The sequence below is a fragment of the Pteropus alecto genome, unplaced genomic scaffold, assembly GCF_000325575.1.
Source record: "Pteropus alecto unplaced genomic scaffold, ASM32557v1 scaffold69, whole genome shotgun sequence".
Taxonomy (NCBI): domain Eukaryota; kingdom Metazoa; phylum Chordata; class Mammalia; order Chiroptera; family Pteropodidae; genus Pteropus; species Pteropus alecto.
The window spans coordinates 3092592-3120556 of NW_006494610.1; the positions used below are offsets into that span (position 1 = coordinate 3092592).

Consider the following 27965-nt stretch of genomic DNA (forward strand, 5'->3'; position numbering starts at 1 on the left):
TGAATCTTAGTTTCCTCATCTTTAAAATGAATATAATCGCAGCCTTATTTATGTCAGAATTAACTGGGAAAACATCTGATTTAGAGCTCAATAAATATTAGTCATTATTTTCTTTATTTTCTTTCCTCAAATGCATTAGCAGCTCTGTTGAGGGCAAGGACTAACTCATTTCTCTTACTATCTAGAGTGCTCAGTGCAACTGTTCAACATATGTTTGTTAAATTTTGTTGTCATGGAGTTGTTAGATCTGAGGGAATCCCCTGTAGCATGATATAATTTTTAAAAAAATAATGTATTTCCTGTGGAGCAGGAGCAGGGAACTCCTTCCAATGCTGGTCACAAATCTTGATCACACCAGTCTCCAATAAATTTTCAAATTGTGTAATATCTTTCTCTTCAGTATAGGTGATATGCTATATGCAACCTAAATATGATTAATTTATACCTCTGTAGACTTTTTTACATACAAAAAGTAATAAAAAAATGATTCCTTCATGAAACCCCATATCCTGATTCTTTAATTTGCAACATGTACACAAAACTAAAAATCAAATCCTCATAGCTCAAAGAATCTCAGACATGCTATAAACATTTTTAAATATGAAAGCATTATTTTTCTTTATTTCTCATTATTATAGTCTCTAAAGATGGTACTCTTTTTGTCAAATGAAGGTAGTAATGTTTGCCAGCTAAGACCTTGTAATATTGTTCTACAGATGTGAAATGAGCATTGAAAAAGAGAAGTGCTCAGTAGAATGTAATGAGGGAAAAAGCAGAGGAATGAGCAATGATATTAATTTAGCCATTCCTTAATTCGGTAAATATTTACTGAATACCTACTATGCTTCATTTGCTGGAAAACAGAAAAATAAAGCAGAGATGGGCTGCCTTTATATGCCTTTATAGAGAGCATTTGTCAATGGGAAAGACACATTCTGAAATGAGCAAAAATTGTAATTGTGACCTATAATAGGAGGAAGAGGTACAAGATACTTTGTGAACTACTAATGAGATAACTAAACCTAATCAGGAAGTGACTTTTAAACTAAGCCAGAAAAATGAATCCATGTTATCCAGATGAAAATGTGTGTGTGTGTGTCTGTGCGTGCGTGTGTGTGTACCATATGCATGTTGAAGATTTGGGAGGAGTGGAAGACAGTAGAGAAAGACTGCATCTGGAGAGCAGGCAGCAGAACACAGTGCACAGCAAAGGTCCAAGGAGCTGACAGAAAGTCACTGTGGCTGGATCACAAAGGAACAGGGAGAGAAATAGAGAGAGGAGCAAAACAGATCACGTAGGGCCTTTGGAATTGAACCTGAGAGCGATGGAAAGCCATTGCAAATCTTACCCGGGAGTGTAACACCGTCATATGTGCATTTTTAAAAATTACTTTGGCTGCCCTGTAGAGAGTGAATTAGAAAGAATGTAGAATGAATGTGGAGAAACTAGTTAGGAAGCTCTGATAATAGCCCAAGTAGGAGAGCATAGTGGTTATAGTGGTTTGGACAAAATTATTGTCACTGCTAAGAAGATGGATTTGAATTGAACATAGAGAGTAAGGCAGAAGGGGTTCCAGGGATGATCTTCTCCACCCCCACCCTTCAGGTTTCTAACAAATTAAATGGTAGTTCTGTGTACTTAGATGTGCATATTGAAAGAAGCAAGTTTGGGAACAGGATCAAAAGTTCAATGCTTAGTGTGAGACACATTGAGCCCAAATTGGCAATTTCCACAGCATGATCTTTAGGATTCACTGTTTTTAATAGTAACGAAGATGATGGAGAATGAGGAAAACTTGACTACAGAATGGTAAGAAGGTTCGCCTTTACCATATGATAAAATGGTAATGTGGATAATATACTTGGCTTGGGTGAGCACTATTTGATTGTAATGCATGGTAATCAATGAAATAAGAGGAACAAAGCTAGAAATGATATAAGGTTATTAACTTCAAACTAAATGCCAGTTCCTAAAAAAGACCACTGCAGTATGACTTGACAATTAAAAGGAACACAATATCTAAAAGGTTATGCAATACAGACAGTTACAGAATTACAGGGAAGGACTAATGCAGGAGAAACCAACTAAAAAGATAAGAATCAGAATTCCTCATCAGTGTCTCATGGAAAGATAACACAATAAATTTAAAGTTTGCAATTTTTTTTTACATTACTATGGTTAGTATTATCCCCTCATTTTCTATCTTAATATCATTTAAAGTATTTTAATAGATAATTTTATTATTAGTCACAACAAAAGTGCAACTTGTAATAAGCAATATTTCTTTCACTTTTTTTTTTCAAGTATTACACAATAAAATAAGCCTCGGGCCTTAGTTAACCAGCTTTGGAATCTTAGATAATTGTACTGCAGATATTACTAAGGAAAATAGAATGCACTCTGAAACCTATAGCCCTTCCCCTGGGTCCTGAAGAATGGTAATTAAAACTGGCTATGCTGACTAATCAAGAACAAAGATCACGATGAGAGAAACTTTACACAAAGGTAAAGTAAAACAGCTAGAGAGTATGATTGCACCTGTCCCCCTAACAACTGTCCCACACTAGCCAATTTGAAATCTTCAGCATTAGAATCCTTTCTCAATATGATAGAATTTCCCTTTAGGAATAATCTTCAGAACAAATTTACTAAATACACAAGAAAATTGGGCTTATTATTTTATTATAGTCATATTTCATTTTTAACTGAAACTTCTCATGTAAGTCATTCACTAATCTATTAATAATAACAATGACAAGAATAACAACAAACTCAATGTCAGAAAACCTATGTTGTTAACTTGACCTCTTTCTAACTATGTGGCCTTAGTCAAGTTGCTTAACATTTCAGAGGCTCTGTGTAATGAAGGAACAACACAAAATGTTCTCCAAATTCTCTTACAAGCCTAAATACCCATGAATCTAGAGAGAAACACTGGAACATGAGAATTACCCTACAGTAAAACCCATTTTACAGAAATGATTTTGAAAGCATTAATATTCAAGGATTTCCAAGATCTTAATTGTACCATTCGAAACTTTCCCCAGCTCTATCCTGTTTTGAGGACATTCAACTTAAAATTGTAATCTCTCTGACTGGCACACCCAGTCTCCTTCCTTTGTTGTTTTCCCCCATAGTACATTCCACCTTTTAACGAACTAAGCCACTTATTTTTTTTGTGTTTTTTGTCAATCTGCCCACCCCTACCACCAAACATAAGTTCTACCCACTCAGGAAGTTTTGTTTGTTATGTTCATGGGTGTATGCCAAGCACGTAACATATGATAGGTGCTTACTTAATATTGTTAAATGGATGAATGAGTGAATTCCTAATACAATGTAAAATGAAACAGTCCCAACTTAAGTAACAATTGCGAAAGCAGATCTAACTAACTACGCATTGATCTATTGGCACAGTGTCCCTTATATATGGAAGTATATTTTAAGCAATTTTGTCTTTTGAAATAATACAAACCTTTAAAAAAAATAAATGTGTGAACTGATTTGACCTTGTTCTCAAGAGAGTTCATTTAAGATCAGAAAAGTTCAAAGTCGATGAGTCATAAAGCATTTAAAAAAACTAAAAAGGAAATGACATGTTTTATGAACTGCAAATACAAAAACCATTTAGGGCAATATAATTATATCAGGAATTCCTCGGTGCTGTTATCTGAGGGCAAAAAGTTTGGCTACAAAGTAAGAGAATGATTAAATGGGTATATACCAGGATTGATCCAACCAAATAAGTATTGAACTTCAAAAGAATTTCCCTTTAGGAATAATCTTCAGAACAAATTTACTAAATACACAAGAAAATTGGGCTTATTGTTTTATTATAGTCATATTTCATTTTTAATTGAAACTTCTCATGTAAGTCATTCACTAATCTATTAACAATAACAATAACAAGAATAACAGAAATAAAGGTTCAGAACTCATACATTCAGGTAGTAAGCTAACTGCTGTACCTTCACTGTCTCATTTTACAAATGAGGAATTTCAGTTGCAATGAGAATAAATAAATTGTCTCATGTCAAATGACCAGAATTTAAACTCAATCTGTTAATGCTAAAGCACATGTTCTTCCCTAAAATGCTAGCTTGTCTCATTTCTAAAACTTAAATTTATCCGTACAAAATTTTTTTGCTGCTTTTGAGGACACTTAAAACATTTCTGTAGACTCTCAAGACAAATACAAAAAAAAAAAAAAAAATCCTTCAACCTACTTTATTTTTTTGGCAGGAAGACATCATTGAAATTGGTTCATAGCTTCCTTGAATATTTACTTTGAAAAGGATAATACTCATTTTAGATATAAAAGTTCAGTTTGCTTGTAAAATACGAAAACAAAATGATCACCCTGTATACTAAAATTACACTAACAATTTTCATCCTTGAAAATACAGACACAACTTGAAGGACTGTGTGCCCTTTCATCTTCATATAGTTAGCATCTAGCAGAGTTCCTGCCACATAGTTAGTGCTCAATAAAAAAGTTAAGAAGACTCAAGAAAGAAAAGATTATTCCAGCTAAGTGCATCTTTATTTGTGTGGATATGCATTAGAATGTCAAATAATACCATTAATGGGAATTTCTCCAAGTCCACTCAACAAACAGAAATTAGTGCATGCTATCTATGCCCTGCTTTGTATTAGGCACTAGCCATATATCATTAAAAAAGAGACAAGATCCCTACCGTCATAGAACTCCACTCTTCAGGGGAATGACAATTAAGTGTCCAATTGGTCTTCCCTCCTCCTTATTATCTTCCTCAGGTAGAGATCTGAGATGGTTAAAAGGAAAAGTACCTCAATATCTTTGATCTGGATGATTCTTTGTGGTTGATATGGAAGCAGCAATTAGATAAAATACATCCAAGTTACACAGACAGTTGATGGCAAAAACCAAAGCTAGAATCAAGTTATTTCAGTCTATATTTTCCTATGCCTTAAAGATCATTTCTATTTTTAGTTCTTTTTCTCTCTCCTTAGAAACATGTTAAAGAAATTTTCAGGAATATAAGAATTTTCAAAGAAATGTAGAATATTGGGAGGTCTTAATGCTACTTATTTAACCAGTTAATTTTGGCCTTACACTAATTGTGACTGTTCCTTAAAAATAGAAAATTCCACTGAGATGAATAACCATAACTAGGACCCTCTTCCTCATCCCAATCTCCATGCTTTATAAAAAATCATATTTTATTGTTTTCATTGTGAAAATAATACGCTTTTAATATAGGAAATATGTAAAATACAGAGAAGTTTAAAGAAAAAACTGACCTAATTTTCGTCACTAAAAAACAACAATTCTTCACATTTTTATATATTTTTTCTATTATTAGAGCAGTTAATTGCTTTACATAGTTAATATCATGCTGTCACAATTTTCTCCCGCCCTTTTCCTTGCACATTAACAGAGATATTTCCTAATGTTATTACAAACTCTTTGTAAGTACATTTTATATGTTTTTGAAGTGAATGTATCATAATTTACTCAGCCATTCATACCTGGTTAAGTATTTAGGTCACTTCCTGTTTTCATTATTATCAAATAAAGCAGCAATGAACATCTTTCTGCCTGATTTTTTCCCCTGTTCTTTGGATTATTTCTTTAGGACAGATTTCCTAAAATTGAATTGAGATAAACATATTTAAGGTATATATTTCCACATTGTTTCCTTAAGCAGTTTAATAATTTCACTTCCCACCTATTTTATTTCACTCTTGTGAATGCTTGACGGCCTCAATTTTCAAAATGTCTTTGCTGTTTTAATTTGCATTTCTTTGTAGTTAGTGTGAACATTTCACTATATCCTTGTTTGTTCACCAGTGTCCTATTTTGCCTGTGTGTCAATTTGCATTTTTTGCTCAGTTCTATTTTCGCTTTTGAATTTTCTTGTTCATTTATATGAGCTCTTTATGTATTAAGAATGTGACTCGTGCTATTTGCAATAAATAGCTATTTGGTTAGGTGTTGTCTTTAAATTTGTATTTATTCAAGATAATTTTTATATTCTTTTTGCTTTATTTACAACAATTATTTATCATTATTTCCATATCATTTTCTTTAAGTGCCCTTCACTAGCCCTTTCTAGTGTTAAAAAATAAAATCCAACAGAGTAAATTTGAAGATCTAAGGGACTTTATTAAGCAGTTCATAAATTAGGCAGCATCCCACCTACCAACTAGATGAGCTCTCTTTAGTGTTGTTCAAAATGGAAGGATTTTATAGAAAGAGGGTGGGGCAAGGGATCATGGGGTGAGGGTGTTGAGAAAGAATTGTTTTGGGACTGGGACACCTTTACTTTGGGGGAAGGGAAGGGGAAGTTTTTATTAGGTAGATTGCTCTTCTTTCTATGGGATATAGAAAGGCCTATGTGACAGATTAATGATGTTTGACCAGAACATTATATGCTGGTTAAGATTATGTTTCTGGGAGAGGTAGAAACTGCCATTAGACTAGATATTTTGTATCATGGGCTTTTAGCACGAGTGATGCCATTTTGGGCTTGTGTTTTTGTTTCTTTTTTCTTTAACGCTAGTCATTATGCTTTCACTCTTCTAATTTTTACTCCTGTCTTGGTATTCCATTAATCATCTTTATTAGGATATCTGGATAAAAATACCGTTTACTCAATGCCAAACACTTTTCAAGTCTTACCTGATTTACTTCTTACAAAAACCCTAGATGGATTCTGTTACCGTGTCCTTTTTAATGATGCAGAAATCAGGGTTTTGAGAGGCTGAGTAACCTGTCCACTCACCAAAGTGAAGTTAGAATTCAAATCCTTTTGAGCCTCACTTTTTTCTCATCTTTCCCTTGATCTTAGTCTTTTGTCCTCTCTCCCATTAATTTCATAATTCATTTAAAAATATTCTTGTGTGATTATGCTATGTTTAATAGAGGTCAGTGACTTGCTCGTAGGGGTAATTTTCTAGTGGAGTTTTAAGGCTGGTAGAGGTTATAGAACTGTCACGCCCCCAAAAATAACTTAGCAAGTAAGGCCCTACTGGTCTAACTAACTTCTATAATGTTGTCTCTGATATCAGAATCTTGACACTTAATATTTTTAACAACGTTTATTGAATCTTTATTTTTTATAAGTTGCAGCACTGTTAAAAGATATAAAGAAATTCCTAATCATATAAAAAATTAATAATAAATATCAAATGAGGTATAGCTAATGAGCAGGAGGATTAGAGAAGGGTAGAAATCACTTCTCACTAGTGTAGACAGAAAGGTTTACAGAGAAGTAAAATTCAGGCTTCTATTTGCTATTGACTTGACATATGGCTAGGTCACTGAACTTTAAATAAAGTCATTTTATTATCATCTGATTGCCATTTCATTGTTGCAGCATTGGCTGAATGAGGTTAAGAGAAATAACCTCTTTTGAAGATGATTAGAGTTACATTGAGAGTCTGTTTATTATTATTTTTATTTTATTTTATTTTATTTTATTTTATTTTATTTTATTAGTGCACACGTACATAGAAGCAAGTTAGACATTTATTCTGATGTATTCAACATTGAGTTTAGGTACAGTCATTCAACGTCCCTTGTCATTAAGACAGTCACATGTCCTTTATAGATAAAAGTTAAACCCAAATGAGTGGATCCTTTATTGTTATTGCCATGATTTGGTCATTTATCTTGCTCTTTGGACTGGAAATATTCTTTCTCTGACTCAGGTCAAGTATATTCATCAGTGGGAACTTGGATTCTTTCTTTCACAGTATTGAACCTTTAATTCATATTCAGACTGGTTAAATAGAAGAACTAGGAGAAATAGGGAAAATGAATTATTGGAGAGATCAGGGGGAAAACCCAGTATTTAAAATAAAAGAGGCATGGGAAGAAACTCCTGAAGAATGAAAAATTCCTTTCTCAAGATAAGAGAAAGTAGATGAAAAACATAATAGATAATTTTTAAGAGAGTCCTGAGAAAATAATAAAGGGTTAAGGATCTAGGATGTGAATATTTATCTGAATATAGAACCAGAGAGCCTGCATGTTTTTTAACGACACATTTTTAGTCAATGCTTGTTAATTGAGAGAAACACATGTAATGGATTTTCTAATGATGGCAGAATTTAAAATCCAAAAATTCCACATTAAAGAAATATAAACGTTTATTAAGAACACATTTAAAGAAATTAAAAGGAAGAAATTTGAACTAAGATTAATTTGTGTACTATTTAATAGGCTATAAGATAAAAAGAACTAATGAGAGTAGCTAAAACACTGGTAGGCCTTTTACATCTAATATCTAATATTTCAATGCACTGGGAGAAACTCACTGTTTATGGGACTTATATGGCAAATACTCTTTACATTTAAGATTAAGTTGTTTGCAGATCTTTGCCTATTAGTTTTGATTGAAGTAGGGTAGAAAGGTATATTTCAGAAAAAGTTAATGTTATTTTGGGCAGTGAACATTTTCAAAGAAAATAAGGCAACTAGCCTGACAATAGTATTTATAGAACTTCTACCACTGGAAAAGCACTGTAGTAACTGTTATACAAATAAATAAATAAAACACAATCTCAGTCTATCTGTTACAATAAAACTTCCACAAATAAAATAATCTACAATCTCCCTGAAGGCAGTTTGTAATGTTTAAATCATCTACCACTGTAATTTAGCACAATGTTTAGCATATGGCAGGCACTCGGTAAATGTGGAATAAATTTGGACTGAATTCAAGCCTAGACTTATGGAGAAACATCTCAATAAGTATACGTTCAAATAATTTAAAAAATTTTAAGCAGCGTACAAAAGAACAATGTTCTATCTTAGAATCAAAAATCTTTACATAATTTTGTACTTAGGCCACACTTTCCTGAGTCAACCTGTTCGTTCAGTTTTTTTTCCATTCATTCATTTAACACATACTTGTTGAGCATTTACTATGTGCCAGACACTGTTTCTAGGTGGCTCAAGCAAAATAACACGACTTTTGAGTAGATTTGAAAAAAATGAGGAAATGAGTCATACTATACAGCTAACTGTTTCAGGCAGAGGAAATGGTAAGTGCAAAGACTCTAAGCTAGAAGCACTCTTAGGTGTTTTAGTAACAGACAGCTGATGAGACTGGAACATAATTAATAAGAAAAGAGTAATAAGAGATGAGGTCAGATGTAAGAGGGAGCCAGATCAGGTAGGGATTTGAAGAAAACTTTGGATTTTACTCTGAGTAAGGGAGGGAATGGTTGGATAGTGACTGAATTTGACCTGACTTACTCTTAACAATAGACCTTGCAGAGGGGAGGTTGAAGAGAGACTGTTAAAGAGAGTTAAAGGTAAAAGCCAAGAGACCAGTTTTGATGTTATTGCAATATTTGTGGAGACAAATGCTGGGGAAAGTAACAACAAAGGTCCAAAACGGTGTTATATTTGTTCATATTATTTAAGCACTGGCATTTCCCCCCTCTATTACTTTATTGAATAGACTGCAGCAGGGATACAAATCTTGAGTGTTAGGAGAGTCCTTGGTGAAAGGACTGGTGGAGGACAGGAAGACGCAGAATTATGGGGAGGCACACTTCAAAAAGGGAAAAATAGCTACTTGAATGAAGGTGTGTGAGTGAGGATTCTGAAAGGGGCTACATGGGTTTCCTCAGAAGATGGGCAGTAATGTGAGACAGGAATTAAAGTCTTCAAAGGTCGAGGACTGTGGCTTGAAAGTAGCCAGAACTTTCCATTATTTTAGGCCCATCATATTTTATATCCATATTTTCATGTCAGTGGAGCAAAGAAACTAAAAAATACATATTACTAGAATAGAGCTTTATCGAAAACTCTTTGGGCTATTCTGATCCTTAAACTTTGTATGTCCTTGATAGAGATTTTCACGTGAAGCTCCAGCCTGCTGGCATATATAATTGGCATAATATTATACTTCAAAAAAATACCTTGCATTATGTTAGGGAGGACTTAAGGTAGTTTCAAAATATACCTAAAGTATAGCAAGATCACGTATGCTAATGGTGAGACAAAGTAAAACAAAAGTGGAAACAGAGCAGATACATAAATCAGATTAAAAATGCATGTGATGAAGAGAAAAGCTTTATACATCTGCCCCAGGTGGCCCAAAGGGTTAGTATTAAGCCTTTAAGCAGTGAACCGATGCTATACACATGCATATCCAATTAGAACATGTAGAAAATTAGTGGCTTGTTAGAACGTCTAATTAATAGTTTGTAAAGAAAGAAACCTGATATACAGCTAAAAAAAAAAAAAAACAAAACAAAAAACCGAGGCAGGGAAAATTTGTAGTAAAGGATAGAAAGAAAATATGGCTTTGAAGTATGACTTAAAGCGTGGAAAACCAAGCTATGCAGTAAAATATAAAAAAGAGGTTTTTTTTAAACTTCTCAGTGAGCTGAGTGGCAACACATATAAGTCAGAGAACACAGACTAAAGGTCACAAAAACATTTATTTCCCCGAGGTTTATAAGAAGTATGAAAAAGTCTGATGTGAGTTTTATGAATTTGAATTGTGAAGATTACACTTACTTTTCATCAACTTGAAGAAGACAGTAGATGGGAAAAAACAGTAACATGGTAGCAGTAAATATGGAATTAAATTAGAACTAAAGTAATATGCTAAAGAACATGATACTTTAATAATCGAAATGAAAATATAAGAGTTTTAAAGCACCTTGGGAAAAACAAGGGCATTGATATGCTGGCTAAAATTTGAACATATTTGAACATACTTTTAAATACTATTTCTACCCTGAAATATCCGTTTCAATTTGCATATTAAAACATCTTCCTATTCATTTTTTAATTTATCTTTAATAAAAAACGAACACATAACCTCAGGAACTGTCAAATATCCTGAAGACTTTTACAGAAAAATTTCACCTGGCCTTTTTAAAGGAGCTGCTAGAAAGGGAAGTTTAATTCGTTTTAACTACAGAACGGGCGAGGTCGGCGATTGTTTTATTAACTGTATTAGATGCCATGCCAAAGAAAGTTTCCCTTATTGACTCGAGACCCCGGGAGCCATATGGACAAGTTGGGGCGTAACTCTATAAATGTAAGCGCCCTAGGTGATTCAGCCGACAGGCCTTTTTCGATTTGCCTTTTTGCGGAGGATATTCCTCCTAGAAATTCACTCTGTTTCGTAACTCGTCGGGAGGGGCGGGCAAATGGTCTGGTTGATTGGCTGGGCAGAAGAGCCTCAGGGCTCACTTCGCTGCAGGAAGCCGGGGCAAACTCCAGCGTTGGCTCCTCCTAGCTCGAGGAAACCAGGGCTGACGCTCACATCCTCCGGGGCGTTCCATCAAAATCCACGTCTTGGTGGACAATCCAAGGAAAGCCCGAGGTAGGGGTGCGCGAAGTTGGGGACCGGATGGCGACAGTTCGCAGGAAGGGTCGGGCTCTCCAATTTCCTGAGCTCGGTCCCTGTGGAAGAAGGGCTTCGGAGGAGGATGGAGAGGGATATTCTAATTGGGAAGTCCATGCAGACCAAGTGGGATGAGACCTAGAGTCACTCGGGGAGCTCCTGGAGCACCCCTGACCCATAGTTTTCGGCGCTAGCCACGCGTTCTAGATTATGCTGTCCCGAGCGCGTAGAGTTAGCGCGGTACCAGAAGCGAGTATCTGAGCCAGCGGGCGGGTGGACGGAGAAAGCATCGTCTGGGCGTGGGGAACCGGGAGCGAGAGCCTCAGTGTCAGCGGACAAAGTCCAGGACGCGCCAACGTCCTCTAGCTCTGCTGGCGAGAGGAGAGGCTGGAGGGCTCGCGCGCGGGCACCCTCTGGGGCGACCATCCCGGCTAGCGCACGGCCCTGCCTCTCGCCCCGCTCCGCGCGCGAGAAAAGCTGTCTCACTTCCGTCTCCCGCGGATCCCGCGTTTGGCTCATCGACTGTGGTTTCTCCTCAGGTCGCGATGGATCATGAATGGGGCCAGAATGGGAGAGCAGGGAAGAACTTGAAGATGGGCAAAAAAAGGTAGCCAATTTGTTTCTTTCATACTTTACATGATCTGAGAGATCTGGGCAATTCATTTCTATCCTCCAGCTCTGAAATAAATAAACAAATGATGATGAGGATGATTTTAATCTTAAACGCTAGCGGTTGCCCTGCAGAAGTTTGCTGGTTGAGTTGAGCACAGCGTTTGCATTCTCCCTCCGGCTTGGCGAGTTTTTTCCTCATCATTCTGGTTTCAGGCCAATGCACACATTCTTTTTCTGTGTTTTATAACCTTGTTTACAAGCCAGGTAGATCGGCCCTGTTGATCGTCTTCGTGCCTGAACCTTTGTGCTCTGCTCCGTGGGCTAGTCTCTTGCTTCGGGTAAATCAGTCACATAAACTTTAGATGTTTGTAGCATGGCAGATGGGACAGAAGGCCAAAACTACATTTAGGTGTTAATGTTTTTAAAAAGGCAATGAATATCTGACCCTTGTAGAAGAATATCTGAAAGTAGAAGACAGCAGTACCGAAGAAGTTACTAGCATGGTGTGAAACTATCCAGATTGTATATAGAATTCGTAATGTAACCCGCAGGAAAAATAATTATTTTAAGTAAATTTTGATCACAGTGCAGTGTCTGTACAGGAAATTTAAAACCTCACACAGTAGGTTCATTGTTAGTAGTGGATTGTAAAATAAAACAAGTTGGTAAATATGTTATTATTAGAAACTGAACTTTTCAGTGTAAGAGCAAAGAAATACAAATGTGGACAATAAGTTTTTAAAAATAATGGTTAAATTTGAATTATAAACTTCAAATATGGACTCAATTTTTAATAGTTCACTTTCTGTCCACCAAAAGGGACAATAGCAATGAACACACGGAGTGCCAGATCTTGGTTTCTAAATACCATTCCTCACTAAAAGGAATTTGAATGCCATAGAAAAAATGGCTAATTCTAACCAGGTCTGGGCAGAGAAAATACAGATTGAGGATGGAGTATCTTGTGGTACCCCAAAGCAAGAATGTGGAATTTAATAAAGTCAAAAGGACACAGCAGCTGGCTTGAAGGGGCTTCCACTGGTCAAATCTGGGACAGTGTGAACAACTCTGTACTTGATTGTGAAATACTGAACACAATCCATCAGTCCTTAATAAAATCCTGAGAGGAGGAGGAAAACTAAAAAGGTGGGAGAGGTAGAGAGAATAAAGGAACATTCTTTACAGAAAATTGCCAGCTATCGTTTTGTAACCTTGATTGTTATCATCGATTCAGGCAAAAATTGTTAATGGATCCTCAATCACTCAGAGAAAAATTGTATCTGAGAATTATCCAAAATTCCTACTAATTGGAAAAAGAAAAGTGTGCTTTTCCAGTGGGGAAATTTTGAGTTAGCACCTTAACCAAGTGATCATACCTGGTATTGCTTATGGTAGAATATACTGTGTTAGTGACAAGACACCATCTAGGAAGTATGTTAGCAAAAACATTTTGTCTGAACCCAGTAAAGCGTCTAGACTGATTCTGTCCAATAGAAATATACTGTGAACCACATTTGTAATTATTAATTTTCTAGTAGCAACATTAAAAAAGTAAAAAGAAACAGGTGAAATTCATTTTGAAAATATAGTTTAAGGAACCCAGTATATCCAAAATATTGTCATTTCTACCCGTAATCAGAGTTATTAGTCAGATAGTTTACATTTTCTTTTTCATACAATAGCGTGTCCCCCTCCCCTGCCTTATCCACAGGGGATATGTTCCAAGACCTCTGATGGATGCCTGAAACCAAGGGTAGTACCTAATCCTATACATAACAGATGACCCTTGAACAGTACAGGTTTGAACTATGCAGATCCACTAATACTATTTTTTTCAATTGACCTGTGCAGTTCAAACCTGCGTTGTTTAAGAGTCAACTGGCAGTTGGGAATTCAAGTATGCAGAGGGCCAACTAAAGTTATATGCAGATTTTTGAGTGTGTGGGCATTCAGTGCCTATAACACACCCCTCCCCCAGTACTTTAAGGCTCAACTGTACTACTATATTTTTTCCTATACATCTATACCTATGATTAAGTTCATTTATAAATTAGGTACGATAAGAGATTAACAACAACAACAAATAATAAAATAGAACAGTTATAATAATATACTGTAATAAAAGTTATGTGAATGGCTTTGGGGCCATTATTAAGTAAAATAAAGGTTACTTGAACATAAGTACTGCAATACAGAGACAGCCAAGCTGATAACCAAGATGGATACTAAGTGACTTATAGGTAGTGTATACAGCATGGGGATGCTGGACAAAGGGATGATTCATGTCTCCAGGTGGTAGACATAAAATAGTACCACTCTACTCAAAACAATACACAGTTTTAAACTTATAAATTGTTTATTTCTGGAATTTTCCATTTAATACTTTTAGACCACAGTTTTAGACTATGAGTAACTGAAACTGCAGAAAGTGAAACCACAGATATGGATGAAAGATACTACGAAGTCCTCATATCTGCTGTGTATTTTATATTTAACTGCACAACTCAATTTGAACTCAGTTTGAAACGCAAATTTGAGATGTGGGGCATTGTGCCTACAAAAAGTCAATGGGGGTGGGAGTGAAAGGGCAGAAGAACTTATAGATTTAAAAAAGAAACTAAAAAGACAAAACACCGAATGCAATGTGTGACCCTTGATTTCATCAGACATCAGAAAAGGAAAAACCCATAGAAAACATTCTTGGGAAATTTATGGATTGGATATTATATGATATCAAAATTGCTATTAATTTTTTTAGATGTGATACTGGTAGAAAACATGTGCCATAATATTTACAATTTACTTTCAAGTGATTCAGCAAAGTATTAACAATAACATATACTTCCTTATACAGATAAAGAAAATATTGTCAAAATGTTAATTGTTGAATCTAGGTGAATGTTATATGAATAGTAATTATTACTATTCTTTTAACTTTTCTGTTTATTTGAAATTTTTCATAATACAAAGTTTTCACATAAACCAAGAAAAAAAAAGACTCCATAGAGTGAAGGGAGATATTTCCCTTTTTGTTTTAAACTTTAAAAAAAAAAAACAAAAAAAAAACAACTTGGTACCTTGAAGATCTATGTACTTATGACACAAACACTTGAAGTAGGAAGTGTTAAAGATATGTGGAGGGAAATGATAAAGAAGGTATGTTCAAGCCTGTACATGCCTTCATTTTAATATTCATTTTATGGCCTACGGACTGTTTCCAAACTTTTTTCAATAATTTTTTCAAGTTAAGTAGTTCTTAATAAAACTATGTAATCTGTTCTTAATAAAACTATGTATATTTTTTCCAGTTTTACTGAGATATAATTGACATACAGCACTGTATAAGTTTAAGGTATACAGGATAATGGTTTTACTTACATATATTGTGAAATGATTCCTACAATAAGTTTCGTTAACATCCATCCATCATCTCATACAGAAATGATAAAAAGCAAAACCAAAAAAAAAAAAGTATTTTCTTTGTGATGATAACTCTTAGGATCTACTCTCTTAACAATTTTCCTATGCACCAAAGAGCAGTGTTAACTACAGTCACCGTGTTGTGCATCACATCCCTGGTACTTGACCTTATAACTGGAAGTTTGTACCTTTGGACCACTTCCTTCTCTCCTCACTGACCCTACCCGCCCTGCCCCCTCCATTAACCACAAATCTGATCTCTTTTTCTATGAGTTTGGTTTTTTTAAAACTATATATTCTAATTTGAAATTATAAAGAAGCATATGGCTTTGTTGGTATAATACTTAGATAATTGTACCATTTGGAATATCTTATTTTTTAAAAAATTTACTGGGGTGACATTGGTTAATAAAATTATGTAGGTTTCAAGTATACAAATCAATAATACATCTATATATTGCACTGTGTATATTGTGTTTTGAGCTGATGGGGTAAATGAGTGATCTAGTAAGGGTGAGAGTCAGTGTGGAAGTGCCTATGTCCATGTAGTGCACTCACACAGAAGTCTGAGGTTGCACTGAGTGTCTGATGTTGAGGGGATGGACTTTTCTGTTTAAATCTTGGCTTTGTTCTATTTATGTGACCTTGGGCAACCTAGTTAACTCATCTGCAGTTTTTTCATCTCTAAAAGAAGGACAAAAATGTGCCTGCTTTACAGAGATTAAGATTAAATGAGATCATGTATGGGAAGTGTTTACTTAGCCTCAGGAATAGTATAAATTCTCCAAAGTAACAGCAGTTTTAGAGAATGAAAAAATAAATAAAAGCTTAGAGGTAAAACTCAATTTTGTACGGCTATTTTTCTCCTCTCATCCTGGTTCCAGGGTCACTGAAACCATGCCTTTACTGGGAACAGGGTGAGACCACATTTGAAGAGTTATGTTGTGTATTTTGTGTGTGTTTTTTGTGTCCATCTAATATCACTCCAAGGCCAAATATGGGGTAAACTCTGGATTTTTTTTTTAGCAGTCTCTTCAACTCTGACCTCACTTAGCATTAAGAAACAAAGACAACGATGAATTTACTTTTAGAATTTGAAAACCTGTGTAAAAATAATGTGGTTCTTCTCTGAAACAGCTTTTCTTTTGTACATTTGAAAATATAAATGCAGAGGCTGGTCATGGTTGGTTTACTGTCATGTCCTGGGTAGCAGTTACATTGAGTGGAAACAAGTTATAAAGGATTCATTTGAATCTGGGTTCAAAGTAATAATTGACTTTCTTATGCCTGAGGACAGCTTTTTTGCACTTTACAGACCATCTTCTCTAACCATAGCTTTTGAAGGTTGCGTCTATTGCTATAAGGGCTCCAGACATCTTTCAGAATTAGATTTGTCCATAGTGATTTAATTACTTTTCTTCTTAGTTTGTGCCTAGCATTTGATTGCCATTACTTTCCAACAGTAAAAATAATGATAGTAGAGAGAATAGCTATTTCTGGGTAGTAGATAGAATAGCTATTTCTAAAATTACTCTTATGATAATTAAGGGGATTAGGTTGGGAGAACATGAATGATTTTGTAATTAGCGTAAAAATAGGAAGCTGTCTCTTTTTAGTATTTTTTCAAATTACAAAAGTTGTGAGTTGTGTGTGTATTTATCATAGAAAATTAGGAAATACTAAAGGCATGGGAAGAAAATATTTTGATAGAAATCTCAACATCTGGTGATAAACATATATAGATTTCTAAATAAATGTAAACATGTTTAAACTTCATAAATGAGATCATACTATTAACCTGTTGTGTGTGTGTGTGTGTGTGTGTGTGTATTTTACTGAATAATATATTGTGGACATGTTATAAGCTCTATGTTAATTTGTTAACTTGAAAACCTATGTAATTTTAAAAATTTTGTGTAATTCTATTGCTATGTTTTTCAGTAAAAAAGATGAGAAGAAAGAAAAGAAACCAACTGTCAGTGCACTTGCAATGGTGAGTTTTGAATTTATTCACTATTCAAAATGCTTTGGAAATTTGACTCCTCCTTACCTAGAGAAGAGATATTGCACCTCATATAATATTTTCTTGGCGAGTATGTAAATGGAGAGGAAACCGAATTGGTTTAATTAAGTTTTTTTTCAGAGGAATGCTTATTATAACTTGCCATGAGAATTGAGCCTCAATAGCTACCCTTCTTGTCTTAGATTTCAGTATTCCTGTAATTAGTTATGTCATCAGTGATTTGTTATCTACACAAGCACTTCTCCCAGTTATCTTGGTACAGATAACAGATCTCTCTGCCATAGGGATAGAGAACAGCCACAGGGAGTGTGGTTCAAATAGGACACAAGTTTCCCTGTCATCAATGGCTCTGAAATCCTGGCAGGTTTGTGGTCACAGTTCTAGTTATCCATATAATATCAGTTGAAAACGGCACATTTATTACTCTGACTAGTACATGTTATCATTTCTCTGTGCTGAATAACTGAAAATCTAGAATTTGAAAACTTCACTATAATTCTTTATCTCATTTTCTGGTTGCACGGCGGTTGCTTAGAAGCTTTTCTTTAATCAACTTGGAATAAGATAAGGATTTTATAGATGTGACTAGTTGATGGTCTCTCTCTACCTGAATCCTTTTTTTCTAAGAGTGCAGACTTAGGTGAACTGTGGGATTAAAACCTGGAAGACTACTGGACCAATCAAGTCTTGCAGAGTACTCTTCATAATTCAGTCATAACACAACAGACATTTTTTGAAATGTACGGAGGAGGGATAGGCTGTCTTATAAAATGGATATTAGTAAATTGAATGTAAAAATAGTTATAGGCAGGAAAAAACAGTCATCTGACTTTTACACTGAGGACTCTGTGGTCATCTCATATGATCTTCGTCTTCCTGAGCCACAATTGCTCTGGCTATGGTTCCACCTTTTATTCTACCTCCACTCTGTTTGAAATTTTGGGGAGATGAGACTATATGTTTGGGTCATTCTCAGGAAGACTACTTGAGTGATCAAGTGACAGTTTTTGTTTGTTTTAGGTTTCATTGTGTTTTTGTATTGAAAGAAGCTTTTATGTTTAAGAAGGGTTTATTCCTAAGATTTAGTTTCAGTTCTGTCATTTCAAAACCAAATATTTCTGTCTTTTATAGCTTTGTTTTTATTATTTGTAGCTTAAGTTTTAAAACAAGTCTTATATTTTGGAAAATTTAACAGACCTAATACACAGAGGTAATACTATCAATACAGGTTAAGCCACAAAAGAATAAAAATCTAGAGTTTGAATGTGAGATAATGATAACACACATATAGTACCAAATGTCATATATTGTTCTCAGCACTTTATATATGAACTCGTTTTTTGTTACAACTCCCTTTGAGATAGATACTATATTATTAGCATCTAAAAATAGATATTTGCCCAAGGATACACAGCAGGGCCAGGTTTCAGACCTGGGAAGTTTATGTTCCAAGTCCCAGTGCTCAGGATAGCATTGAAAGAATATATTCTAAGCCTTTTGACAAAATGCTGTACTATTAATGTGGGTTTTCCTGTGTCATTTCCTTAAGAGTTGACATAGAAAACTGTGAACTTAACTGTGTATAAAACATAACCACAAGGACACATTCGAACAGTTAACCAATAAAATGCTGATGTTACTGGCATTACTTATGAATAACAGTATCCAGCTAAGACAAGAACTCATGAATTAGGGGTTTCCAAGAACCCCAGGTTTGATGATTCACTAGAAAAATCCACAGGACTCAGCACATAATCACACTCACGGTTAAGATTTTTACAGCAGAAGGATACAAAGCAGAATCAGCCATGGGAAAAGGCACACGGAGAACCATGCAGGAGAAACCAGGCACAAGCTCCCAGCCCCCTCCCAGTGGAGTCTTCACAATGACACAAAAGTGAATTAGGCACTTGTCTTATCCTTATACTCCAAATGATGAAGCAGACTCAGAAACGTTAAGCAATATACTCAAAGTCACAGAGTCAGATAGCTAGTAAAGGAGCAAGCCCAGGGTTTTACCCAGATCTGTTTAGTCTAGAGCCAAAGCTTTTAACAACTTTAATCATTTATTATAGTTTATGACTGGATAAGCTTTTATCTGCCCAGAATTGAAGAACTCTGATAATGCTGTTATATTCTGACCACCTGGTCATTCCTCAGTCATTGAAGGCTTTGCCACCTGGCTCAGTGTTCCCCTTTTTCATCCCTGGTGCCTTTGGGTGACTTTTATGCTATTAAGGGTAACCACTCCTTGATCTTCACAGCTACAATAATCTTTTCCTCCCCATCATCCCAGCCTGGATTTTGTTGTTATTTTAAACTGTTCTATCTCCAGCGTGACCAGTTGAAGCAGCTAGCTTGAATTAGCCAGCCATCTGCTCTCTTTTCAATCTGCTCACTGTTCTCTCTTGATCTTGAGCCCACTGACCCATTAATTTCTCATCAGCCTTTTCCTGTCTTCATTCTCTTTCTTATCCAGCTTTAAGTGATGACTACCTCTTAAGTTATTCTCTTGCCCAAACTATAAACTTCCTTTCACCTGTCATTTGCCATACACAGCCCAAGCAAAATCAGCCATCTGCACCTGAAATCTGATTGGTGCAGGAGAAACAGCTCACAACAGGGTATACCCAGCACAGAAATCCTTCTGTTTTCTTCTCATTGACAATGTCAAACCTCTACTTTTTTCAAATTTCCCACCACTTTCTCCACCCCCAACACCTCCTCTCACTCTTGGTGGATAACCTCTTCTTTTATTTCACAAACAAAATGGAAGCCACCTGTCAGAAGTACCTCAGCTCATCTCTCCCAATGTACAAACATATCTATAGCTAGATCAGTTCCCTCTTTCTTCTCTCCTATACAATAGAAGAATCATATGGTTCTTAAAACACCTCACTGTATCTTCATCTCTCCATCTCAATGGGGTCTTTCCCAGCGGCATTTACACATCAGGTGTGTTTAATTTCACTAATGCCCTCCTTAAAGTCATCCCTCTCTAGCTTGCTTCCGATACAAGAGTTGCCTTTGCTCTGTCTCAGTTTCACCTTGCAATCGCTTCTTAAAATATTATAATTTGGCTTCTGTCTCCACCACTCACCAAATTCAGTGGGTATGTTTTGATTCTTTCTGGCCTGTAAGTAGCACTTGATACTGTCCTCTATATTCTTTCTTCCCTTTATCTGTGATGCCACAGTCTACTGATTTTCCTTTCAACTCTTCAGTTTTTTCTTGTGTCACCTTTGCCTGTGAAGTTAGAATTCCATAACTTTTTATCCCAGGAATCAGTGATGGTGTTGGCATTTCTCTAATTTCATGCAGCTATTTCCTACTGTTTTCATGCAAAACTCCTTTCTCATTTGAGTTTCGTTCTGCACAATAATAGTATCTTCTATCCATTTTCAGTAGTGTCCTTCTGATTTCTAGTTAATTTTCCTCTTCCATGGAGAACACTGGCATTTGATTGCTTCTGTTTTGTTCACCTGTGCTCTCATTATTCTATTTTGGTAACCTTATTAATTATTCCTGGGCTTAAGATTTGACCTCTTTAGTTCCAACAACCTTCATTCCTACTCTCTAGTAAGTTATAGTTGTGGACAAGGACCTTGGGCTTATCACCTGTATGGACACCCATCTATGAAGCTGTAAACTCAAATGAATGTCACCCTTAATTTCTGATTCCTTCTAGCTTGGCCATTCCTCTTTATTATCCTTTTTTTTTTTTTTTTTTTGACATTACGCATTTATTTACTATTGCTTCATAATGAAATATCACTAACTTAGTGACTTAAAACTACATAAATTTATTACCTTAGAGTTCTGGGATCAGAAGTCTTACTGGGCTAAAATCAAGATGCCACTAAGGCTGGATTTCTTCTGGAGGTTCTAAGAGAGAAGCTGATTCTCTTCACTTTTTCAGCTTCTAGAGGCTGCCTGTATTCCTAAACTCATGGCCCCTACCTTGCATCACTTCAGTCATCATTTCTCCTGCTACTGACTTTGATCCTTTTGGTTTCCTCTTATAAGGACCCTTGTGATTAAATTGGGCCCACTTGGATAATCCAGGATAATCTACCCATTTTAAGATCCTTAACATCTGCAAAGTCTCTTTTACTGTGCAAGGAAACATATTTACAGGTTTCGGGATTAGAATATAGACATGTTTGGTGGGAGAGGGGCATTATTCTGCCTACCACACATAGTTAAGACTTTGCTCTTGTAACCACTCTCTTTACTCCTAGTCTCTTTCTTTCATTTCTGCTCTTCTAAAAACTATTTGACCCATAGTAGCCACATTAAATCACCTAAGTTCCTCCCTTAAAACACTCTAATATGCCTTTCCTTTACACTTCCTCCTGTAACTATAAATGGCCCTCCATCATCTGACCTCTGTCTCATCTCTGACTTCATTCTAGACTCTTATCCTCTACTCTGCTCTTGCTGCAGTGGTAATTTTGTTTGGTCCTTGAGACACACCAAACTATATTCAACCCAAGACATTTGCATTTGCTCTTCCTGCCTGAAATGCTCTGTCTCTGGATTATCACATGACAAACTGTATCCTTCCTGTCACTGAGGTCTCACCTCAGATTCTGCCTTCTCAGAGAGATGTCCCTGATCAGCCAGTCTAAGCCAGCTGGCCCCACCTATCACTGTGATCTAAGCTCCATGAGGGTAGGGGCTTTGTATGTTTCTTCACTGACATACTCCAAGTGCCTAGAACAGTGTCTGAAACTTTAATAGGTACTTAGATATTGAATGAATGTTTAAAATACATCTATTCCCTCTTTTTACTATTTGCACTGGAGTGCAAGCTTTATGAGGACAGGAATCTTATCCTCTGTTGTTTGTAGTACTTAGTAAACTTAACCCCTATTAGGTGCTTAATAAATATCTTTTGAATATTAAATAAATGAATGAATGAATGAATTCACCAGCTTCCTCCTCCAACTCAGGCACTGTGGTAAAGTCATATTCTCTGTTTAGTCTGCTATATATTACTAAACCACTCTCCTGCCAGCACTTTCTACTTCTTTGCCCTGGGAAGACCAACCCTTGTCTTTGAGCACTGATTAACTTTCCTTCCACGTGGTTATGGTTCACCACCTCTTCTTCCTCTTATTAGCATCTAACCAAACATTTTCCATTTCCTTGTACTTAAAGGGCTCTGATTATAATCATTTTATACCTCTGTCTTACATTTCACCTGATATGTTATAGCTATTTTTTGTCTACCTGCTCCTTCATTGTAAGCTCCTGAAAAGTCTTATTAATTTTTATATTTCTAAAACTAATAACAGGACCTGCTTATATTGTATATTATTATATTGTATGCCTAATAAGTTTCTTTTATTGTCTCATTTTTTTATGTGAAGCTTGCTGTGTATATGAATATTGTCCTCATTTTATAAACGTAGAAATTGGAGCTCAAGATTATTAAGAGTTTTTTCCCCCAAAATCCCCTTCTTAGTAAGTGATAGACCTAGGACATTTCACTGAGCTTTTGTCCTACTCAGCATTATGTTGTCACTTTCCTCAAATCTTCTCAGCACTTTCTCTCTAGAAACCAATTTTGCCTCGAGTCACAAATATGAGATTCTGAACTCTCTCAACTTTGTCCCAAATTTCTGAAATTCTTGGAAACTTGTTTGTATCTGTGCTCATTCTTAGCTTGTTCCTTCTAGCTTGAGATGAAGAGATATACCTTTGCCTATTTGAGAAGCATCCTCCCACCATTTACCAAGTTTTATTATGAAAAATTTCAAACTTATAGAAAGATAGAATAGTAAAATTTGTGCTCATATACCCATTATATGTAATAATTGTTAACATTTTGCCAACTGTTTCACCTGAAATGATAGATTTCATGATGTTTTATATGTAACTACCTCAGTTTACATCTCTCAAAAAAATTTCCTATAAAACATTTTATTATGAAACATAATACAACCATCATATTTAACAGAAGGAACAGTAACTCCTTAATATTATGTAATGCTTATATGCAGAAATTTCCAGTTATATCCAAAAATGCCTTACAATTGATTTGTTCAAAACAGGATCCAGTCAATGATGACATTTGGATATTGTGTCTTTTGAGTCTAGAACAGTTTTCTCCTCTTTTAAAATGTCATTGACATGTCAAAAGACTGTACCAGTTGTCATGTAGAATGCTTCACCTTCTGGACCGTGTTATTGCTTCCTTATGGCATCATTTAACTCATTCTTCCATGCCTTGCATTTTTTATATGCTGAAAGTTCTAAAGATTTTAATACATTCATGTTAAATATTTTGGTTGGGAAAATTGTATGGGAGTTGCTGTTTACTTCATGTCTCATCACATCTGGAAACATCAGATGTCAGGGTGTTCTACTTCTTTATGATACTAATTTTGATCACTTCGTTAGGATGATGACAGATTGGTTGGATCCCTCCATTGTAGAAGAATCTCTACCCACTTGCAGCTATGAGGGATCTTGAAGTATCATAGGATATCTTGTTTCACCCAGTAGTTGTAAAATTCACTGATAATCTCTCACCTCAGGTTCTTGAAACATTGTTTCCTTTATTCTCTAGGACTTTGCTCCATCTCAGTTTCCTTCCTATATTTTAACCTATCATCTCTTTAGGTGATTTGCCTGTAAACACATGTAAGTCTTTATTAAATAGTTATCCCTGGACATTGCATCCCCCTCTAATAACCATCCTCTCTCTCCTTCCTTTTGCCCCAAGATCATCAAAAGGACAGTCAGCATGCTATCTCCATTACTTTATCTCCAAATTATTCTTAAGCCCTCTCACTTTCTATCTCTTCCTGGATGATCTTACCCACTCCCAAGACTTCTACTACATATGCTAGTGTCACAAAACTATGCCTCAAACTGAGTTCTCTCCACCATATTTCCTGGGTAGTATTTCCCCTGAAATTATAGATTTCATGTTTCACATGTAACTGCCTCAATTTACTTCAAACAACACAAAGATTTCTCTGCTCTCTTTCTCCCTAAACTCTTACTTCTTCTGGTTTGCCCTAGCTTAACGAAGGCGCTTCTTGCTCAATCAGCTTTTTCTTGCTGCTTCTACACCTCACACCTCCAGTTTGGAAGACCACAATCTTCTCGAAGCTTATTGTAATTGTACCTGCTCTGCTGACTGCTCTTTCTGGTTGGAATGCCTTCCTTCTTGCTTCTGAACACTTGCTGAACTTCAAAACTGGGAGGAGGCATCACCTCCTCTGTGATGCTTTTTGACAAAGGAGGGAATAACTGTCTGCTCAATTTTGTGTCTGCTCTACTTTGTACACTATGCTGTCAAGGCATGCAGAATATATATTGCACATACTTTTTAGCTTTGCCTTCCTCCTTCTCCTTAAACACTCTGAATCAGTCATTGAGTAGGCATTTAGTAAATGTTTATATTCGTGGTCTGCTTTTTTTTTATTATGGCCAACGCTTACTTTTGGGAGTAGAATGTCTTGTGGGGGTGGTGTTGAGAGAAATCCTTGCATTTCAACTATCTTCATTCTTCTACTGAGGAATTTAATATTTTGTCCATTTTAATAAAGTCTCTAAGAGAAGATAAATGGTTTCTGCCCATCTCTTTCTCCGTGTTTGTGGGGGTTTTTTTTCCTCTTTTTTTTGGAGGTAGATGAATGCTAGTCAAGACAGAGTAACCAATGGTAAAATTTAGCCTGTTTCAATGAATTATGGAAAAAAACCCAAAAAACAAAAAACAAAAACAATCCCCTCAAAGGTTTTAATTTGTAAAGGGGATGTTTTTAAATTATGTAATATGTCATTAACCCAAACTTAACCTTACTCGATTACATTTTTAAGAGCTAGAAAAAATTTAAATGTGAATATCTAAGTATATATTAGATATTTTTACACCAGACTTCAATTTTCACTAATTCTGTAACCCAGCTTCACTTTTTCTTTCCCATTTTATGGACTGCCATTCACTACCACCAAGAACTATTCTGCTCTTTATTTCTTCATTTGCCAATTCAATGTTTATTCCCATTTCTTACTCCTGTAAATTCCTTGTTAGTTAACTTTAGGATTGGTTTCTATCTCTTTATGCAGTATATATAAGCTAAACTTTTACTTTCTGCCGCTGTGTCTTTTATGTTACTTGATATTGATCTTTGTTTCTATTTATGTACCCTGACCAGGCCTATGATTTTTTACCCAGTTTCCTCCCTACAAATCTGCTGATTATATCCACACAACAAACACCTGCCTTGGGATTTATCCACAAACACCCACAGTTGGCTTCATTCTATTTCTGTTTTTGTTTTCTTTCATTTGGTTTTCTTTTGGTCCTGAACTAGTTCCTTGAATTACAGAGGCAAAGTATTAATTGTTTCTCAGTGGGCCTGTTATAGAGCCCCAAGCCTATTCCTCTTTTCACCATTTTTTAGATCCAGAGAAGTCTTTCTTTTCTTTTTGTGACTGGCTTGCAATTAAAGAAATTGTGCAGGTCTGCATTTGTCAGTCGTTATGGCCATATTTTGTCTTCTCATAAAATCTGCCTGTTCTTTGGTGGGCATGTATCTTAACTTGTTTTTTTTCTCTTCTGTCTCATCCTTGAGGCCTGATTACATTAAAATCATGTAACAGTTATGCTAATGCTATTTTGCAGCAGATCTGTGACCCAGGCCACTTTCTTAAAGAAAGAAAACATATTTCCTCAGAGAGACTTTTGGCAATCAAGATTTTTCTTGACTAAAAAATCCTGAGATGAAAAGTGGCTTCTATTCTTGGAAATCAGAGAACAAATACTATGTTTTTATTACTGTATCATTAAAGACTTTTACAGTTTCCCAAAGGAAAGACCTATCCCTCTCATCAAACCTCATGTGTAAGAAAAGAACACGTACTGAATCCAATATGAAGAAATAGGTTAGAACTCAATAGAAGAATCAAATGCCCATTTCTAATTAGGCTATTGCAATAGTTTAGCCTGGACCAGGGTGGTAGCAGTAGTAGTCTGAGAAATGTTGGATTTGAGATGTATTTGGAAAATAAAGCAACCCACCCATGAAACTGTGCTGATTGTTCCTATTCTCTACATTTTCCCTTTTTTCAGTTTCGCTATTCGAATTGGCTTGATAAGTTGTATATGTTGCTGGGAACTATGGCCGCCATCATTCATGGAGCTGGACTTCCCCTTATGATGCTGGTTTTTGGAGACATGACAGATAGCTTTGCAAATGCAGGACAGTCAGGAAACACAACTTCTGCAAACATTACTAATCAAAGTAAGTATTGTTTGTGTTACTGATTTTATTGGAAGCTTGAAGAAAAATCACTTAGAGTGATGTTTGTAGGACCCTTACAAACATTATTAAATAAGCTCTAGTATGTTTAGTGTGGTGGGAGGTGGAGGGGTCTGAGCTATAGATCATTTGTAATGAGTTTGAGAAGATGATATTCACAAGCATTAGAATGCATAGTGGAAGTGCTGGCAGAGATATGTAGAAAAAGAGACAACTCTATAAAAGTCAGAAATATCCCAGGAAGTTCTAGGAAGAGATATAGGAACCTAATCTAGTCCTTGAATAATTAGAAATCAGATGTGAGATTCTTTGGCATTTTTTTGATATTGGCATAAGAGACGAGTCCTGGACGATTCTAAAGTTTTTAGCCTGAGAAATTGGATAAACTGGATGCAGTTACCATCAACTGAAAAGAGGAAGGTGGAAGGGAGAGTAGGTTTGGGCAGTAAATATAGAAATTTAATTTTGGACATTGTCCCAGATTGAGCTCTTTGGAAACAGATGCTAAAATGGAGAAATTTGGCCAAAAGAAGTTTGTGTGTGTGTGTGTGTGTGTGTGTGTGTGTGTGTGTGTGCGTGCGCACGCACGCATGCACACATGCTGAGAGAAATAATAGCTTGTTTGTCCACTAATGGAATGATCCAAAAGAGAGAAGAAAGTGATGCTTTGGGAGAGAAAGGGAAGAGATTTGCTTGAGTGATATACAATGACAAAGAATGAGATCTAATGTTCAAGAAGAAATATTTGCTTTAGGTAGTAGTGCTTTAGGTAGTAGTTCACCTGCAATAACAGGTGGGAAGAGAGCATATTTGAGTGCCAGTGTCCAAAAGTCGGTAGGTAAGAATTTGTGAAATTTTTCTTTTGGTTACTTTACTTTTCTCAGTAAAGTAGGAAATAAGACATTTAGCTGATAAAGAAGGGAGATCTGAAGCAATCCTCTAGGCAGTGGGAAAGTGAATGGACTGCTGAGCTACTTTGGGTATTTCATACACGCTCTCTAACACTCTCACACTTGATTGAGAAGGGACTAGTTGATATCTCTGAGCTTCCAAGTCAACTTTGGTCAAGCATAGATTGATTTAAACTGAGCTACCCAAAGACTTACGACCTAGTTTGTGCTCAAGTAGAAATGTTGAAAACACCTCTCTGAGAATACCCTTGAGAATACAGTGATACCGTGTAGCTTTTACAATGATGCTTCAGTGATGCTTTTGGACCTTTAGGTCTCTGATGAATGCTATGAATCCTTTCCCCCAGAAACATACAC

At 35.8% G+C, this 27965-nt stretch overlaps 1 protein-coding gene across 2 annotated transcripts in view; it reads left to right on the forward strand.

Moving 5' to 3' along the window:
- The first annotated feature begins 11180 nt into the window (after nucleotides 1-11180).
- ABCB1 (ATP binding cassette subfamily B member 1) overlaps nucleotides 11181-27965 on the forward strand; it is an 88891-nt gene continuing 72106 nt past the window's right edge. Inside the window, exons 1-4 of one of the 2 annotated variants that reach the window (XM_006925721.3) lie at nucleotides 11181-11340; nucleotides 11901-11968; nucleotides 17335-17386; nucleotides 26508-26679. In XM_006925721.3, the coding sequence (XP_006925783.1) occupies nucleotides 11907-11968; nucleotides 17335-17386; nucleotides 26508-26679 (286 nt within the window). In that variant the 5' untranslated portion in view covers nucleotides 11181-11340; nucleotides 11901-11906. Of the gene's footprint in view, nucleotides 11341-11898; nucleotides 11969-17334; nucleotides 17387-26507; nucleotides 26680-27965 lie in introns of those variants that run through there. The other variant, XM_025042184.1, reaches the window with a different exon arrangement.